Here is a 16,942-nt window from a genome sequence, read left to right as displayed (position 1 = left end):
CACAGGTTGGCAATCACAGAGATCCCCACTGATTGGCAATGATGGAGGTCTTCACAGATTGGCAATCATGGAGGTCCCCACAGGTTGGCAATCACAGAGATCCCCACTGATTGGCAATCATGGAGGTCTTCACAGATTGGCAATCGTGGAGGTCCTCACAGGTTGGCAATCACAGAGATCCCCACTGATTGGCAATCATGGTGGTCTTCACAGATTGAAAATCATGGTGGTCCTCACAGGTTGGGAATCACAGATGTCCTTACAGGTTGGCAATCACAAAGAGCCCCACAGATTGGCAATTAAGGAAATCTTCACTGGTTGGCAATCACCAAGGTCCTTATAGGTTTGCATTCAAGGAGGAACTCAAAGGCTGGCAATCACAGAGATCCCCACAGGTTGGCAATCATTGATTTCATGGGTTGGCAATCATTGATTCCCTCATAGGTTGGCAATAATGATAATGCAGATCATATGAAATACTTTAAGAATGCCACATATACCTCATGTTCCATGAAAAATTTCACAGTTGCAATGAAAACATGTTGTACATCTCCAGGCAATAGCAGACAGACTAACTAACAAGGAGAACACAGCAGGACATGTATGTACATGGACAGTTTGTGCTTGACACAGCAGGACATGTATGTACATGGACAGTTTGTGCTTGACACATCAGGACTGAGGCCATTAGGCCTAGAGACAGGGGAAATGCTGACGAGGAAGGCAACATCAATATATACGATTGTCCATCCGTACAAGCTGAGGAAGGCACAATGTGATTAATGCTTTGCTGGTAAAACAATGACAATGTTAAAGAAAGAATAATTGCAGGAAAATCAATATTTCTCCTGCTCTGATGTAAGAGTTGGCTGGTTATACCTTTTGTATTGACAAAGTCATTGCTTCACATGGCACATACAGATTTTGAATCCCCTCATGAAAGTGATTTTCAAAACCTGTCCTTTGCAGTACTGATTAATCTGTTGTACCAACTGTGTAATAGCGTCAATGATTATCATGAATACTAACAAACTAGAAATGGCATAATATATTAATAAAATATTTCTTGTATTTCTCACAACATAGAGGTCAGTGAAATTGAGACATGAGGACCATTGACAACATATACTCATGGAAACAAATAAGGGAACACCTGAAAGTACAAGTGTTCCTTTATTCTTTTCCCGAATTTCACTCACAGTGCAACAGCTTGTGAAGAAACCTGGAAAAGGAAAAAGGAACACTTGTACTTTCAGGTGTTCCCTGATTCGTTTCCATGAGTATATCTTTAAAGCAGTGAGTTTTACAATGTCTACTGACCAAACCTGCTCCTCCATATATCTCACTGGTAAGGAGATGATCTAGGTCGGACATGCTTCTCTATGTATCTCTTGATTATGCTCAATGACAATATCAGGATCATGATGAATCTTCATAGCAGCGATGTTGGTGATGTTTAACAACACCTGGATTCTTGATAGCATGCTGTTGATAATGTTCACATCCATTGAGATGATTCTTGATGGCAGAAATCTTGATGATGTTAACTGAATGAATCCTACAAGCAGTGAGCTGATGATGAGCACAAGAATGCCTCCACATATCAGTACAAGCCCGAAGATGTTCACAGACTGCATCCTAATGGCTCCGGATCCCTTTGTGTTCCTAGACACATTTGAACATCCAAATACAATCTCCACACACCGTTCCTTTAAACTATCCAATCCTATACTGACACTAACTCATAAATATATGTCAAACATTTTCACTGGTCACCACAATCAACCTTCAAATCATCCAATGACAGACAAGGAAGCAGTATATGGTCCAATCAGTGATGGCCGATCAGTTTTAAGGACATGTTCATGACGACGCCAGATGTTTGGCATAGGAGGCGTTGGGGTACATGATATGCCTCTGCCTGCACTCGGCGCTGCAGTAGAGCTTGCCCTCGCGGAGGAGGAACTGGTTGTTCATGAGGCTGCGGCCACACAGACTACAGCTGAAGCAGTGAGGGCAGGCGTGCCAGTGGAGGTCGCCGTGGTTCATGCCGGGGGAGTCGGCGGTGATGGGACGCTGACAAGTATTACACACCTGGAAGGAGACAAGGTGACAATATGAGGTGACAACAAGAGGTGACAATATGAGGTATGAGGTGACAACAAGAGGTGACAATATGAGGTGACAACAAGAGGTGACAATATGAGGTATGAGGAGACAATATGAGGTGACAACAAGCAGTGACAACAAGAAGTGACAACATGAAGTGACAATATGAGGTGACAATATCAGTTGACAACAAGCGGTGACAACAAGAGGTGACAATATGAGGTGACAACAAGAGGTGACAATATGAGGTGATAATATCAGTTGACAACAAGCGGTGACAACATGAGGTGACAACATCAGATTAAACAAATTGAAGATGGAATGTAAAAGGGTTTATACATTTCAGCAATAACATAGTCAACAAACTGATATGCTGAGAGGGAATAAATCTAAGCAATATTCCACTACAGCAAAATATACTTAAAATGAACTCAAAGGGACTACTTCTTTTAGTTTGTTGCAATGTTAGTTCGTTATACTCATTTGGACTACAAAAAAGGCCATGGGAAAAAATACTTCTTCAAAAAACAACAATTTCATCCATCAGTTATATCTGTCAGTTCATTATAAGTGTGTTGGTTATAAATGTTTTTTACTATATATCACATATATGTCTTGCATATAATCAGTCTGGAAAATATCAGTGGACAATAAGATGGGAAACATTCCCTCACGTCAGGCTAATTAGTCAAGTCGGAGCTATTCAGATGAGTGAGACTGCAATAGATACACCAGTGGTTGATAGTATGAACATGCTACCACAGAGCCTAACCACCCAATCCCCATATTGACAGTCTCCATGTGATACTAAGCACCACCCTTGTTCACAGGTGGGGAAAAAGGCTTTGAGCAACTTCAAGCAACAAAGAAGCAATGTCCATGCCGGCTTCAACAATAAACGGTTGCTCACATGGGATATTGAACCTGTGCAATTCCAGCGATTGCAAAACCCACTACTTACAAACTCAACAGGAACACAAGAGTTACTGGTTCATCATCAAAAGTTTACTCCTGGTTCAACATGCAGAGCTATCCACACCATCACTGTCTGGGGAGATAACTCTATCTGGACTGAACTCTGACTGACTATCTGGACTGACTGAACCACTAGTCAGAATTGTAACAAGTTAACCTGGGATACTGCAGAACCTTCCAGGAACTCTGACTGACGATCTGGACTGACTGAACCACTAGTCAGAATTGTAACAAGTTGACCTGGGATACTGAAGAACCTTCCAGGAACTCTGACTGACGATCTGGGCCCCGTTCCTCAAAGCGATCGTAGCGCTAAGATGATTGTAACTCCCATACTTTAACATAGGGTTACGACTGTCGTAGCGCTACGATCGCTTTGAGGAACGGGGCCCTGGGCTGACTGCACCACTAGTCAGAATTGTAACAAGTTAACCTGGGGTACTGCAGAACCTTCCAGGAACTCTGACTGACTATCTGGACTGACTGCACCACTAGTCAGAATTGTAACAAGTTAACCTGGGGTACTACAGAACCTTCCAGGGACTCTGACTGACGATCTGGACTGACTGCACCACTAGTCAGAATTGTAACAAGTTAACCTGGGGTACTGCAGAACCTTCCAGGAACTCTGACTGACGATCTGGACTGACTGCACCACTAGTCAGAATTGTAACAAGTTAACCTGGGATACTGCAGAACCTTCCAGGTCTTCAAGGTTGACATTCACCATTACCCCTTACATGTCTGACAGTAAAACAAGGTTCATTTCTAAGGGAGCCTTAAGTATTTTGTATGGTAAACAGATTTTCCTTTCCACAAAAGCAAATTTAAGGATTTTTACACTTGAAGTTATTGATCAAAAACATAAATGAGCACATTTTGTTCTGAAAATGAACTTCATGCATGCTTGATAGACATCGCAGATGACTGTGTCAGTTCCTAAACCTTCCTTGCTGCATTGGTGTCGCTCCTTAACTTGTGATAATTTCTGTGCCATTCCTTTTGAATATCTCACTGAAGAAGGTATGTTTTCTGATGTCTAGCCAGGAGTTTCAAGGAAATGTAATGATATGCTTGGTAGTGGCTAGCCAGGGATTCAGTAAAATGTAATGGTATGCTTGTTAGAGACTAGCCAGGTTTTCAGTTACATGTAGGTGCCCATGTGATGTGTCATTTCCTGACAACCCACAGCTTCAGTCTACCCATGATTCAGATGACATACATTTGAAAATGAACAAATCTAAATCGTAAAATGGTTATCCAAATATCAGAAGTTTATCCTTATTTGCTAGAGACCAACAGATGTTATCACATAGCATTAAGCCTTCCCTGACAGTACGTCTCAGGCATGTTAGCCCCCATGTCAATGTTTGTGTGACATTTACCTCGGAAATCTGATAAGCAGTAATCTCTCATAGTCTTTACAGCCTGAAGTGTTTGTGTGCTGACTCAAGGAGAACAACTCATCAGTACCCCACCCATATTGTCAGGGGCAGACCCATGAAGATCCGGGTTAGAATTGATCTTCAGTAACCCATGCTTGTCGTAAGAGGCGACTAACGGGATCGGGTGGTCAGGCTAACTGACTTGGTTGACACATGTCATCGTATGCCGATTGCGTAGATCGATGCAATGCTGTTGGATTGCCTTGTCCAGACTCGATTATTTACAGACCGCAGCCATATAGCTGGAATATTGCTGAGTGTGGTGTAAAACTTAACTCACTCACTCACTGTCAGTGGCAACTGGGGATTGGATGGCCTAGTTGATGGTGTAAAAGATCGGGAGTCTCAATCAATAAGGTCACAACAACTCAAGTACTTGCTGCAAGAAGCAGCCTAGGTGGATCAGATGATCGGGTGTCTGGTGGATCATGTCATCAGGCTCAGTTGACCCGGGACTCTGCTCATAACATCAACCACTGGCCTGTCTGGTCCAGATTTAATATTTTACACATCATCCTCATCACCTGAATCACTCTATCACACAATCGTAAACAGCTATTAGTATTTTCGTGTCGTATACTACAGAATATTTTCTGAGCCCCAACCTTGCTGAAGATCCTGTCGAAGCACAGTATGCAGTATGGGTTGTTGTTCTTGGCGATGTAGCGCTGCCCAGCGAGTGGTGAGTCACAGTACCAGCAGCAGAAGTGATGGACGTGCCATGACCGATTCTCGGCTTGCGTATATTCACGTGCAAATATCAACTGAAAATGAAAATACCATTGCCTCATCAGTTAATTAAAATGTTCATAAAATATCCATTTATCATCATGATCATATAGACAAAAAATTCATAATCACTTTTCCGTCTTTTTCTTCATCATCACAAACCACCACCACCATCATCATCATCATCATCATCATCATCATCATCATCATCATCATCATCGCCACTATCATTCAATATTTTGTCACGCTCTGCTTGTTTACATCATGTGACTGTCACGCGGATATAAATTTTAAGCCTCCAAAACGGAAGAGTGCTTTAAATTCTAAATATAAAGCACAGGGAATCCCTGGTTTCGCACCAATGTCAGTTTCTAAGAGTTACTCAGAGTTTCCTATTCCTCTTAGCTAAGAGTTACGCTCAGAGTCATTATAACTACACTTTTAAGTGTAACTCTTAGCTGAGAATTTTCTTAGCGACTTAAGAGTATCCTTAAGAAATTTCTGAGAATTTTTTTTAAATACGGCCCCAGGTCTTCAAGGTTGACATTCACCATTACCCCTTACATGTCTGACAGTAAAACAAGGTTCATTTCTAAGGGAGCCTTAAGTATTTTGTATGGTAAACAGATTTTCCTTTCCACAAAAGCAAATTTAAGGATTTTTACACTTGAAGTTATTGATCAAAAACATAAATGAGCACATTTTGTTCTGAAAATGAACTTCATGCATGCTTGATAGACATCGCAGATGACTGTGTCAGTTCCTAAACCTTCCTTGCTGCATTGGTGTCGCTCCTTAACTTGTGATAATTTCTGTGCCATTCCTTTTGAATATCTCACTGAAGAAGGTATGTTTTCTGATGTCTAGCCAGGAGTTTCAAGGAAATGTAATGATATGCTTGGTAGTGGCTAGCCAGGGATTCAGTAAAATGTAATGGTATGCTTGTTAGAGACTAGCCAGGTTTTCAGTTACATGTAGGTGCCCATGTGATGTGTCATTTCCTGACAACCCACAGCTTCAGTCTACCCATGATTCAGATGACATACATTTGAAAATGAACAAATCTAAATCGTAAAATGGTTATCCAAATATCAGAAGTTTATCCTTATTTGCTAGAGACCAACAGATGTTATCACATAGCATTAAGCCTTCCCTGACAGTACGTCTCTCAGGCATGTTAGCCCCCCATGTCAATGTTTGTGTGACATTTACCTCGAAATCTGATAAGCAGTAATCTCTCATAGTCTTTACAGCCTGAAGTGTTTGTGTGCTGACTCAAGGAGAACAACTCATCAGTACCCCACCCATATTGTCAGGGGCAGACCCATGAAGATCCGGGTTAGAATTGATCTTCAGTAACCCATGCTTCGTCGAGTATGAGGCGACTAACGGATCGGTGGTCAGGCTAACTGACTTGGTTGACACATGTCATCGTATGCCGATTGCGTAGATCGATGCAATGCTGTTGGATTGCCTTGTCAGACTCGATTATTTACAGACCGCAGCCATATAGCTGGAATATTGCTGAGTGTGGTGTAAAACTTAACTCACTCACTCACTGTCAGTGGCAACTGGGGATTGGATGGCCTAGTTGATGGTGTAAAAGATCGGGAGTCTCAATCAATAAGGTCACAACAACTCAAGTACTTGCTGCAAGAAGCAGCCTAGGTGGATCAGATGATCGGGTGTCTGGTGGATCATGTCATCAGGCTCAGTTGACCCGGGACTCTGCTCATAACATCAACCACTGGCCTGTCTGGTCCAGATTTAATATTTTACACATCATCCTCATCACCTGAATCACTCTATCACACAATCGTAAACAGCTATTAGTATTTTCGTGTCGTATACTACAGAATATTTTCTGAGCCCCAACCTTGCTGAAGATCCTGTCGAAGCACAGTATGCAGTATGGGTTGTTGTTCTTGGCGATGTAGAGCTGCCCAGCGAGTGGTGAGTCACAGTACCAGCAGCAGAAGTGATGGACGTGCCATGACCGATTCTCGGCTTGCGTATATTCACGTGCAAATATCAACTGAAAATGAAAATACCATTGCCTCATCAGTTAATTAAAATGTTCATAAAATATCCATTTATCATCATGATCATATAGACAAAAAATTCATAATCACTTTTCCGTCTTTTTCTTCATCATCACAAACCACCATCACCATCATCATCATCATCATCATCATCATCATCATCATCATCATCATCATCATCGCCACTATCATTCAATATTTTGCTAGTCTCATCTGAGCTATTTCACTACATATAAAATAATATACATATCATATTTCCATAAACGCTAAGTAATTTCTGATTTACCATACAAATACTCAATGCTTATTCACATTTCTGTGTGCACATTTACTTTCTCCAGCTGATATCTGCTTCAGGAGAATAATGTGCGCCCTGAATGCCACAGTATTAGAATTACTTCGCTTTATATTCCACATTATATTTGATCAACCTATCAAAAGTATTAGGGTTTCTTGTCGTCACTATCTCCAAGAGTATTAGGGACCACAAATCTCACAATAAGTTTCTCAAAAATATTAGGAGTTGTTATCTCCTAATTGAAGGTGATAACCTATCTCTAATTCAGCCCTCGGTAGTTACTATCTCACACGGGATACATAATCTCCCTCTGTTAGGGAGATAGCTATACCTCATCCTAATTACGGGGAGATAGCTTAGTCTTTCCTCAGGGAGATAAAGTATCACCTAATTACCGAGATAGTAACCTAATTAGGAGATAGCTAAGTCCTAACTAGGAGATAGCTAAGTCTACCCTAATTAGGAGATAGTATCATAACCTAATTAGGAGATAGTAACTAATTAGAGATACTATCTCCCATTAGGAGATAGCTAAGTCCTCTGTTGGGAGATAGCTAAGTCCTAATCACACCGGAGATATTATCTCCTAATTAGGAGATAGCTAAGTCCTACCTAGGATCAGTAAGTCGTCATTAGGAGATAAAAAAATTCAGACTGTGGCACTAGGACGCTTCCGTAGATATCTGCTTCAGGAGAATAATGTGTTATAACTTGCAGCTGAATGCACCACTATATATTAGACTTACTCTCCTTGCACCAAATATTCCACAATATATTTGTCAACCAATCAAAAGTATTCGGTTTCTTGATCGTCACAACTGCCAGAGTAGTTTCTTTACCAACAAATCTCACAATAAGTTTAGCAAAAATATCTAATTTGTTACCCTCCCCCAAATCATGAAAGGTTTTCATAACCTCCGCTCTGTTCTCAGCCTGCCTACCTCATCACAAGCATCACACCGGGGATACATAACCTCCGCTCTGTTCTCAGCCTGCGTACCTCATCACAAGCATCACACCGGGGATACATAACCTCCGCTCTGTTCTCAGACTGCCTACCTCATCACAAGCATCACACCGGGGATACATAACCTCCGCTCTGTTCTCAGACTGCCTACCTCATCACAAGCATCACACCGGGATACATAACCTCTGCTCTGTTCTCAGCCTGCCTACCTCATCACAAGCATCACACCGGGGATACATAACCTCCGCTCTGTTCTCAGCCTGCCTACCTCATCACAAGCATCACACCGGGGATACATAACCTCTGCTCTGTTCTCAGCCTGCCTACCTCATCACAAGCATCACACGGGGATACATAACCTCCGGCTCTGTTCTCAGCCTGCCTACCTCATCACAAGCATCACACCGGGGATACATAACCTCCGCTCTGTTCTCAGCCTGCCTACCTCATCACAAGCATCACACCGGAGATACATAACCTCCGCTCTGTTCTCAGCCTGCCTACCTCATCACAAGCATCACACCGGGATACATAACCTCCGCTCTGTTCTCAGCCTGCCTACCTCATCACAAGCATCACACCGAGATACATAACCTCCGGCTCTGTTCTCAGCCTGCCTACCTCATCACAAGCATCACACCGGGGATACATAACCTCTGCTCTGTTCTCAGACTGCCTACCTCATCACAAGCATCACACCGGGGATACATAACCTCCGCTCTGTTCTCAGCCTGCCTACCTCATCACAAGCATCACACCGGGATACATAACCTCCGCTCTGTTCTCAGCCTGCCTACCTCATCACAAGCATCACACCGGGGATACATAACCTCCGCTCTGTTCTCAGCCTGCCTACCTCATCACAAGCATCACACCGGGGATACATAACCTCCGCTCTGTTCTCAGCCTGCCTACCTCATCACAAGCATCACACCGGGGATACATAACCTCCAGCTCTGTTCTCAACCTGCCTACCTCATCACAAGCATCACACCGGAGATACATAACCTCCGCTCTGTTCTCAGCCTGCGTACCTCATCACAAGCATCACACCGGAGATACATAACCTCCGCTCTGTTCTCAGACTGCCTACCTCATCACAAGCATCACACCGGGATACATAACCTCCGGCTCTGTTCTCAGCCTGCCTACCTCATCACAAGCATCACACCGGGATACATAACCTCCGGCTCTGTTCTCAGCCTGCCTACCTCATCACAAGCATCACACCGGGGATACATAACCTCTGCTCTGTTCTCAGCCTGCCTACCTCATCACAAGCATCACACCGGGGATACATAACCTCCGCTCTGTTCTCAACCTGCCTACCTCATCACAAGCATCACACCGGAGATACATAACCTCCGCTCTGTTCTCAGCCTGCCTACCTCATCACAAGCATCACACCGGAGATACATAACCTCCGCTCTGTTCTCAGCCTGCGTACCTCATCACAAGCATCACACCGGAGATACATAACCTCCGCTCTGTTCTCCGACTGCCTACCTCATCACAAGCATCACATCGGGGATACATAAGGTCTGCGTAGTGGCGACCGCAGTAGACCTCGCCACTCTTGTAAAAGTAGATGTTGTCCACTAGCAGTTCCTTGCACGTCGTACAGTTGAAGCACTGTGGGTGCCAGCATTCCCCAGGAAGGCGCCCCGCCCAAACCGCCACCGTTTTGGACTCCATTGACAGCTTACATGAATGACAGCGCTGAAATGTAAATATGCCATTCTGAGAATTATATAGAGTGAGAGAGTCAGGTTTGAACAATATTCCAGTTCTATTGGCATGTCAGCATAATGTGTGAAGAGTGAGTGAGTGAGTATGGTTTTACGCCGCTTTTAGCAATATTCCAGCAATATCACGGTGGGGGACACCAGAAATGGGCATCACACATTGTACCCATGTGGGGAATCAAACCCAGGCCTTCAGCGTGATGAGTGAACGCTTTAACCACTAGGCTACCCCACCACCCCTAATGTGGGGAGACAGCCTAAAGGAAACAGTATCAGATGTTAACAATCACCGACAAGCACAGGTGAGGTGCTGACAAATCTAGCAACAAAACTGGGGCAAGCGGGATTCCAAGCTACAATCATAGGTTCCTGGTGTGCCCATGTACCATGTAGGGATGTGGGAATGTTCTGCAAACCACATCTGCAAATTTGCATTGGTTCTGATAAATGTCCCATCCTTCAATATCCAGGATATATCTCCACTCATTTACAACAAACAAATAGTACAAATGTCCCATCCTCAAATATTCAGGGATACTAATTACTATCTCACATCTTTTATGATCAATAAAAGATACATCGAACAACATAATATAAAGTTGGGACTAAATTGGCTGACATATCAGCTGGTTGGGTGTAATCTTGAACACCATCATAATCTGATGGTCATACTATCAATAGGTTTATATACCTGTTCTCTCCAAAGAGCAAATGTAAATACTTTTCACGTTACTTAGTGGTGTTCCGATGATCGAAAAAAATCGAAAGAAGGATTAAAAATGATTATTGATTGTAAAAAAATATTTTTGATTAATCAGAATTTTGTTGTTTTTGTATAACACCCTTGAATTAAGTATACTAACCATTTAATTTGATGAATGTTCACGAACAAACATGCGCTCAACACCGTAAAGCTTTTTCGCATTATAAAATTTTAACCACTTTTATTGTTTAATTGAAATTCAAGCATGCATTTCATTGCATGACAGTATTAGTTATAAAAAAAACATTAATTAGAAAAAACCTGGGGAAAAACCCTTAAAATTGGTGATTACATTGAAAATGTATACATTTCGATTATAGTCGATAATCGTTCACCACAAGTCCTCCGATAATCGATAGTAGATTTGGTTTCCGTTTCCCAACACTAACGTTACTGCATGAATGATTTGGAACCATTACCATTTGATAAAAGATTTCAAAGAACGAATATAAGGGAAAAACTATACTGCCCTGAGGAAAAATATTCAGAAAATGCTAAGGCACCATTCTAAAAACAGAAATTATAGAGGCAGTCATAAAATCCTCCCTCCACCCGAAGATGCTAAATATACATGGTTTTCTTTTACACTTATAACTGTCATTAGCTACTTCACTTAGATACGAACCCTATTGCTAAACCAGCACATATTATTCATAGAACAGTATAGGGTCTAATACACATATTCATTGTTTATATGTCCATCATCATCTCAAAGAAAACTACAAGTAAGGGTCCCAATGAGTGCCCTTTAACAAGTTATGAATATTGTTAAGAATTTTTATGACCAGAGGTACAGATAAGCTGCGTATCTGCGTAAATTATGCAAATACTTATGTGAAAACTCAATTCTTATCATGTCTGTTGCGCACAAGTACGCTTAAATTTTTGTAAATACTCAATATATTTGATCTTACATGCATACACACAAAAATGTCAAATCTTAGCTTGTGTACCGGTGGATAGATAAAATAACTGAGGTATATTAAGAGGTTCTATTTCAACACATGAACTTGGCAACATTCAGTCTTTCTTATCGTTTCTCATATTACAGATCCAATATAAATAACATTTAAACTTTATCATATTTTTACAAATAATGGAAAATGACAAAATACCCAATTGAGTTTTGAGTGAGGTGGGTACAATTTATTTGGTTACTCAAAGGAAAATTAGGATACCCAATTGAGATGAACACAAGCGAGGACATAACCCAATGACCAAAAAAGTTATCTGTAGCTCTACTTAATATTAGTTATTTAAAAAATGTTAATATTATTTCTTCATGTTTCTGAAATAAAAGAAACATAGAAAAATCAACAAATGAAGAATTTCACAAAGTATTGTTTCGTTGTCATAGAACATAGAACATAGAACATAGAACATAGAACATAGATCATAGCATCTTGCATCTTCCCTTATTTTGTGCCTTAGTTAATAGGGACCACCCAGTACTATCGGTGTGTTTATCATTGTTTTGACATCTCCAGACATGTTAGACATCAGAACCGTTGAAAGGTCAAAGATATGCTCACCACGCCAACTGTCGCTATATATTTCAATTGTCTGTGTGTATGATATCTCTTTTCCACACATATAACTGCTTATCATTCACCCATCTATTGTTATTGACAAGACTTGACACTGGACCCTGTCAATCACAGAGATGGAAAGATTACCAGGGATCGGTAAACATGATATGAAAGTTTATCCCTCTTGTAAATGATACAGAAAGATTAGTGTAGGTAAATATTATGATTATTATTGATGTATTTACACAACATATTTAAGTGAATGTGGTCCAGATACTTTAGGCAGCTGATGATATATATATGTCAGAGATCAAAGGTGTTTCAGAACACATGTTAATGTACAAGCTTGTGGGTGGAGTAAAGAGTATACTAATTGTGCTACTTTGAGTGGAAGCCTCAATTAGATATTCTAAACATTTTTTAAATATGGAACTCACCAACAATGTCCTTGTTTCACAGACAAACTTGAACTGAATGAATTTAAATCAGTTATTAGTATCATGCAGTAAATTATAGCTGTTGATGAACTCAAATGGACCAATAACTTTAAATTACAACTGTGGTTTGTTATATGCATGTTCACTAACGAATATACAGCAAGTGGCTACAACAAAATACTAGTTTGTTTATTGACAGTTGTGATCACTATAAACATTGTTTACAGAATTATATAATCTAAACATTCTGAATAGTATTGTTGATTTATTATTTGTATCATCGTGGTAACTGAACCTTTTACCCGTGTATGTTATTGGCAGCTTATTAATTAATAACAACGAGCAGTCAATCAGGCATTCCTTTGAAAAAAAATGAAGAAATAATACCAGTGTAGGAAAGATGTAGAAAATCTAGCCTGTCCAAAGGACTGGCAGGTCAAATTTTTTTACCAGTCCTGCCAAAATCTAGCCTGTCCTCCAAATATAAAATTAACGCCTTCGGCAGTAAATATTCAAAAAGGTTGTAATCATTATATATAAGTCATTGGTTTGCTAAAATTGACCCGACATGAGGACGGACTAGATATTTTTTTTAACCCGTCCTCCACAAAATTCACCCGTCTCGGACGTTGGGACGGGCTATCTTTCCTACACTGATAATACACTTTAGATTTTAAACATTTCATTTATAATTACAGGATTCTGATCAGTTGAAACCATTTTGAACTATACACACTTTGATACTTCTGATGAAGGTTCACAGCTGAAATCTGAAATCCAACTGAGTACTCGAGGCTGTATGTGGGCAATGCCAAACATGATAATGACTGCAAAATATTTCCAAGAATATCTTTCATATACCTACCAGTACCCATAAAACAACTCCCAGACAATGATATATTGCTACTATTTTCTGCACACAACCTCCAGGGAGTTCAACCCCAGGGTGATCAACAACACAAAACAGTTATGTCATACACACACATCCCTCAGCTGATATAGGGGTTAGAAGTGTCTCTGGTCTCTGTCAATGGCACAAAAGTCATCAAGTTTTTGTTGCCATAGATATCTTTTTCGAGAACAGCTAATCTAAGAATCCAAGCACCATTTATCTTCCAACCTTTGAGAAAAAATCAAAATGAGACAGGTTCAAGAATCAGATTTCAAAGAAAAGGTTGTTTGGTTGGCGAAGTCTTTATTTTCACATAATTATCTAAAGGAAAATCCAGCTTGGTAATATACTAGCCATGAAATTAACCGCAAGTTTTTCATAAGACTAAACAAGGATCATTAGATGATACATCTCTGTAGACTGAAGGAGATCACAAGTAGTGGATGATAGTTTATATTCCTATTACATTCCTATTTACACTCCATTTACCTACGTCAGCTCCTCATCACATACTTCCATCTACATCCATCACAACTCCATCGCTCCGGTGTATTCTGGACCATCTCTAAACCCTCACACAATGTTTTTTATGCCTTATGTGTTACATAATATTTCCCTAAAACTGCTTCAGTATGATGTACTGCAAGGTGCTGTTCCAACCCTGCATGTGTGTGGTGGTTTCCATCAGTGCTACGATCAGACATTCCAGGCAGGTTGTGACTGCATATGAACTGCACATGAAAACACTGCACATTCTCAGGGGGAGATGCACACCTATATGTTCCATATGTGTTCTACTGGAAGCAGCTAGTAATGCTGAGCACACCTGTGTTACATTGATAACACCTCCGGTTTGGATACATCATCAGGGCATGGAACTGTCAGATCTTCAAGGTTACAGAGTTTATTTGAATAACTCAGTGAGGCCATCATAATTTGATAAAATATTGGTTGTTATCATATTCTGATGTTCATATTTGGGATAAGTACGAAATACTCAGTATGTCAGACAATGTCATCTCTGGTTCTCGCTGCTGCTGATCCCATGACAATTGACACACAACAGAGTTCTCACATTTTGGGTATGCACATTTTCTCCATGATTTTTCAAAACAAATATTGCTTTTTCCAGACACAACCATGTCCTAGGGTATTTTGATATCTCTAAACATTTATTACAGTGTCTGAAATATAACAGTATCTAAATACGGCCTCCCATCCCCCTTACAGCTGTTCATTCACACCTCGTTATAACATAATAAACATGAAACATCAAGTGGAGCAATATTCCTTTTCCTCTTTAACCATCTTTATAGACATAAAACCAATATGTTGATGGCTGCCATAGCCCTTGTAGTACTGTTAAGATGTACAGTTTTGTTAGAAAAAAACCCCAAGATTATTCAATGATTTCATCCATTTTTTCCAAATTCCATGATTTTTCCCAGACTGAAAAATGGGGTGTGAAATTTCCAGGTTTTCCAAGGTCTTTTGGGAACCCTGCACAATCCTTACAAAATGTCTTCCATGTAGCAGATACATGAAGACCCAGGTCGAGACACATCACCCAGCTCCCATACTCTATCAGTAAGCACAGCATGTCGACAGCAGCCATTTTGTCCTGTAGCCTTTTCCTTGTCACATGATCAGCAGATGGAGCGGAAAACCCAGTATTTCATTCAGCAGGGGAAGATTCTTGAACCGGTAATCTATAAACCACAGGTGTCAGTGCAGGTCTAATGTCTGGTTTTGTCTATCCATATCCCTATTTGGCAAACCATGAGCTGAATCCAGTCAAACCAACAAATCCATTTGGAAATGTGTTTCTTGACTTTTTTTCAGTTATTTTATAACAGTTATTCACACAATCGCATTTCAACTGCCTATTGTCCCAGATATGTATTCGTTCCTGGAATTATTAAATAAAACTTTTTAAGTATAACTACCTGAGTTATTCTTTCCCACTTGAAAAATATCGACATCGTATTGTTTGTTGATTTATGAAGAGCAAGTTAAAAAAGATGTACCAGTAATTGATAGCACGAATCTTCACACCTGCTACAGATCCACAATGAATACATCAACAGCTTGAAATAATGCCTGAAGTCTCTAAGGCAAACAGGAACCAACCAAACTCTATAACTGAATACCACTGTCAATAACTCTATGCAGAGATTGGCAAATATTTCCAGGCTATTTTCACATGAACTAGTTCTATACATAGGCTGCAAGCAAGACCAAAGATGAAACCACATTCTAAATTCTCCTCTGATGTAAACTACGATAGAGACGTGCTATCTTTGTCTAGAGATACGCTGTCAGAAGGAATGGCTTATTTTTAACACCGGCTAAGGTTTAGTGCAATACTAGATACTTGTAAAGATAAAGATGCAGGTGTTTTTACAAGAGACCTGGTGGTATGATAACAAGCATATGCTGTTCTTAATGAGTGAAGTAGCATGTTCTCGTGAAGGTTTAAGTGATTATGTTCAGTTTACTTGATATATTTCATGAAATAATTCGTGTTTTGCAGAACAGAAAGAGTACAGTATTCCCTGCATGACTGTATGCATAACCTGCTCTAACACGTATAAATACTGTATACCTGCTTCATCATGTGTATTGACCTGTGTATACCAACTTCAACGTGTGTATATTATATGCAATATATACACCCTTCATCATGTGTGTATACCTGTTTCATCATGTGTGCATACCTCTGTATATCCTTCATCATGTGTATATACCAATGTATACCACCTTCATCATGTGTATATACCTATATATGACCACTTCATCATGTGTACATACCTATGTATACCACTTCATCATGTGTAGATACCTATGTATACGACTTCATCATGTGTACATACCTATGTATACCACTTCATCATGTGTAGATACCTATGTATACCACTTCATCATGTGTAGATACCTATGTATACCACTTCATCATGTGTAGATACCTATGTATACCACTTCATCATGTGTAGATACCTATGTATACCACT

The 16,942-nt window shown here is 40.3% G+C and overlaps 1 protein-coding gene across 1 annotated transcript in view; it reads right to left on the bottom strand.

Moving 5' to 3' along the window:
• Positions 1 to 351: 351 nt before the first annotated feature.
• The window catches only part of LOC124271160 (testin-like), a 77,451-nt gene continuing 60,860 nt past the window's right edge, over positions 352 to 16,942 (bottom strand). Inside the window, 3 exon segments of the mRNA XM_046706233.1 lie at positions 352 to 2,094; positions 5,135 to 5,293; positions 10,072 to 10,284. Coding sequence (XP_046562189.1) covers positions 1,864 to 2,094; positions 5,135 to 5,293; positions 10,072 to 10,284 — 603 coding nt within the window. The 3' untranslated portion in view covers positions 352 to 1,863.

Source organism: Haliotis rubra, unplaced genomic scaffold (genome assembly GCF_003918875.1).
Source record: "Haliotis rubra isolate DU_JTF1 unplaced genomic scaffold, ASM391887v1 Scf158, whole genome shotgun sequence".
Classification (NCBI taxonomy): domain Eukaryota; kingdom Metazoa; phylum Mollusca; class Gastropoda; order Lepetellida; family Haliotidae; genus Haliotis; species Haliotis rubra.
The sequence above is the reverse complement of the archived record's forward strand: the minus strand, read 5'-3'. Positions and strand labels throughout refer to the sequence as shown.